General features: G+C 39.6%; 1 protein-coding gene across 1 annotated transcript; it reads right to left on the bottom strand.

Moving 5' to 3' along the window:
- Positions 1–203: 203 nt before the first annotated feature.
- Positions 204–1,112, bottom strand: LOC130138397 (disease resistance protein L6-like). Its single transcript, XM_056312387.1, has one exon. It carries the CDS (start codon positions 1,110–1,112, stop codon positions 204–206), a length of 909 nt encoding a protein of 302 aa, XP_056168362.1.
- Positions 1,113–1,467: the final 355 nt, after the last annotated feature.

The raw sequence follows: 1,467 nt of genomic DNA, 5'->3' as shown, positions 1-1,467 counted from the left end.
AGGAGGTTGAGTCGATAAGTCCGATTGCGAACGGAGTGCTTGAACACTTCCCTTGAACTGCCAATGACATTGAGGAGCAGGAAAAGAAATTTGTCGATATCTCACAATTTTATTTCATCAAAGAGAAGAAAAGATTAATCAGGAGTACCTCCCAATTCAGAAACGTGAATCCTCAATGAATAACAGGGTAAGCAATTTTCTATTCAAATTTGGTCATACTTTACCTTTGTTGATTTTGATTCGCGCTCTTGATGAGCAATTGCCTTTCCAAAATCTTTAAACTGGACATGCATCGAAAACCTATGATCATTTGTAACCTTTATCATGCACCTGCTAATAAGGACATCAATAGCATCCTCTGGGCTAAGCCCATGATCTCTCCACCGTTTGATTGCATCAGCCTTCTTCTTACCGATCAAAGAGCATGCAATATCGATAAATATCTGTTGTTGATCCGTTTCTAAGGCATCATAGCTAATCCTTAGCTTTCCCAAGACATCCCTATTTGGTGTTTTCCTTAGCTGCTCTAGCTTCTCTTCCCATATCTTTTGCTCTTTCTGAAGAAAAAGCGACGAACCTATTGCTTCAAGAGCTAAAGGTAGTCCACCCGCAGTAGAGACAATGCCTTTTGAAAGAGCGTCGTAATTGTCTGGAGGAGGGTAGCTATCAAAGGCATGCCTACTAAAAAGTTGAAGTGCGTCTTTGTAACTCAACCCCTCCATTTCATAAGGCACGATTTCATACTTAAATCCCCTAATTTTCAAAACCCTTTTGTCCCTAGTGGTAACAAGTATCCTAGTGCCGGGACACAAAGACTTCATTCCGATTAGTTCTTGGATTTGGTTGACATCATCGACATCATCCAAAACAATTAGTACTTGCTTGTTGCAAATTGTTTCTCCAATCATATCGATCCCATAATCAATATTTTCAATATTCCAAGCCACTCTAGAATCAGACATATTGGACAATAATTGTTTTTGCAGCTTGACTAAGCCCTTGGTTTTTGCCATTTTGCTTATGTCATCAAGAAAGCTGCAGTATTTCCCAAAGCGAGGATATTGTTGGTTGAAGATAATCTTGGCAAGTGTCGATTTACCAATGCCGGTCATCCCGTAAATTCCAACAAGCCGCACATCTTTACTTTGTTCTTTCTGGAGCCTATCCACAATCTTACTTCGTTCTTTTCGGAGCCAATCCACAATCTTGTTAACAAAAAACTTGCTGAGGTTCCCATCGCTGCCACAAAGTTGAACGGTTTCGATTGAGAAAAGGCAACAAATTCATTTCGTTGCATGTTGACCAAGCATTTACTGAGTAACCGGGTGGGAATGCAAGGTCAAAACATTTTTGGAGGGAAAAAACTCGATATGTAACCGTCCACTAATTTCAATCTGATTATCTTAAATATTGTTAGCATGGTGGAAGGATTTCAGATGATGATCAAGTTTGGGATATATTGGAGTA

This window comes from Syzygium oleosum, unplaced genomic scaffold (genome assembly GCF_021117445.2).
Source record: "Syzygium oleosum isolate NSW1041296 unplaced genomic scaffold, Sole_v2.1 Sole_v2.06, whole genome shotgun sequence".
In the NCBI taxonomy this organism is placed as follows: domain Eukaryota; kingdom Viridiplantae; phylum Streptophyta; class Magnoliopsida; order Myrtales; family Myrtaceae; genus Syzygium; species Syzygium oleosum.
The sequence above is the reverse complement of the archived record's forward strand: the minus strand, read 5'-3'. Positions and strand labels throughout refer to the sequence as shown.

Bases quoted from the DNA above. Each gene is read 5' to 3' on its own strand.
- LOC130138397 (XM_056312387.1), bottom strand. From the start codon at position 1,112: ATGACCGGCATTGGTAAATCGACACTTGCCAAGATTATCTTCAACCAA.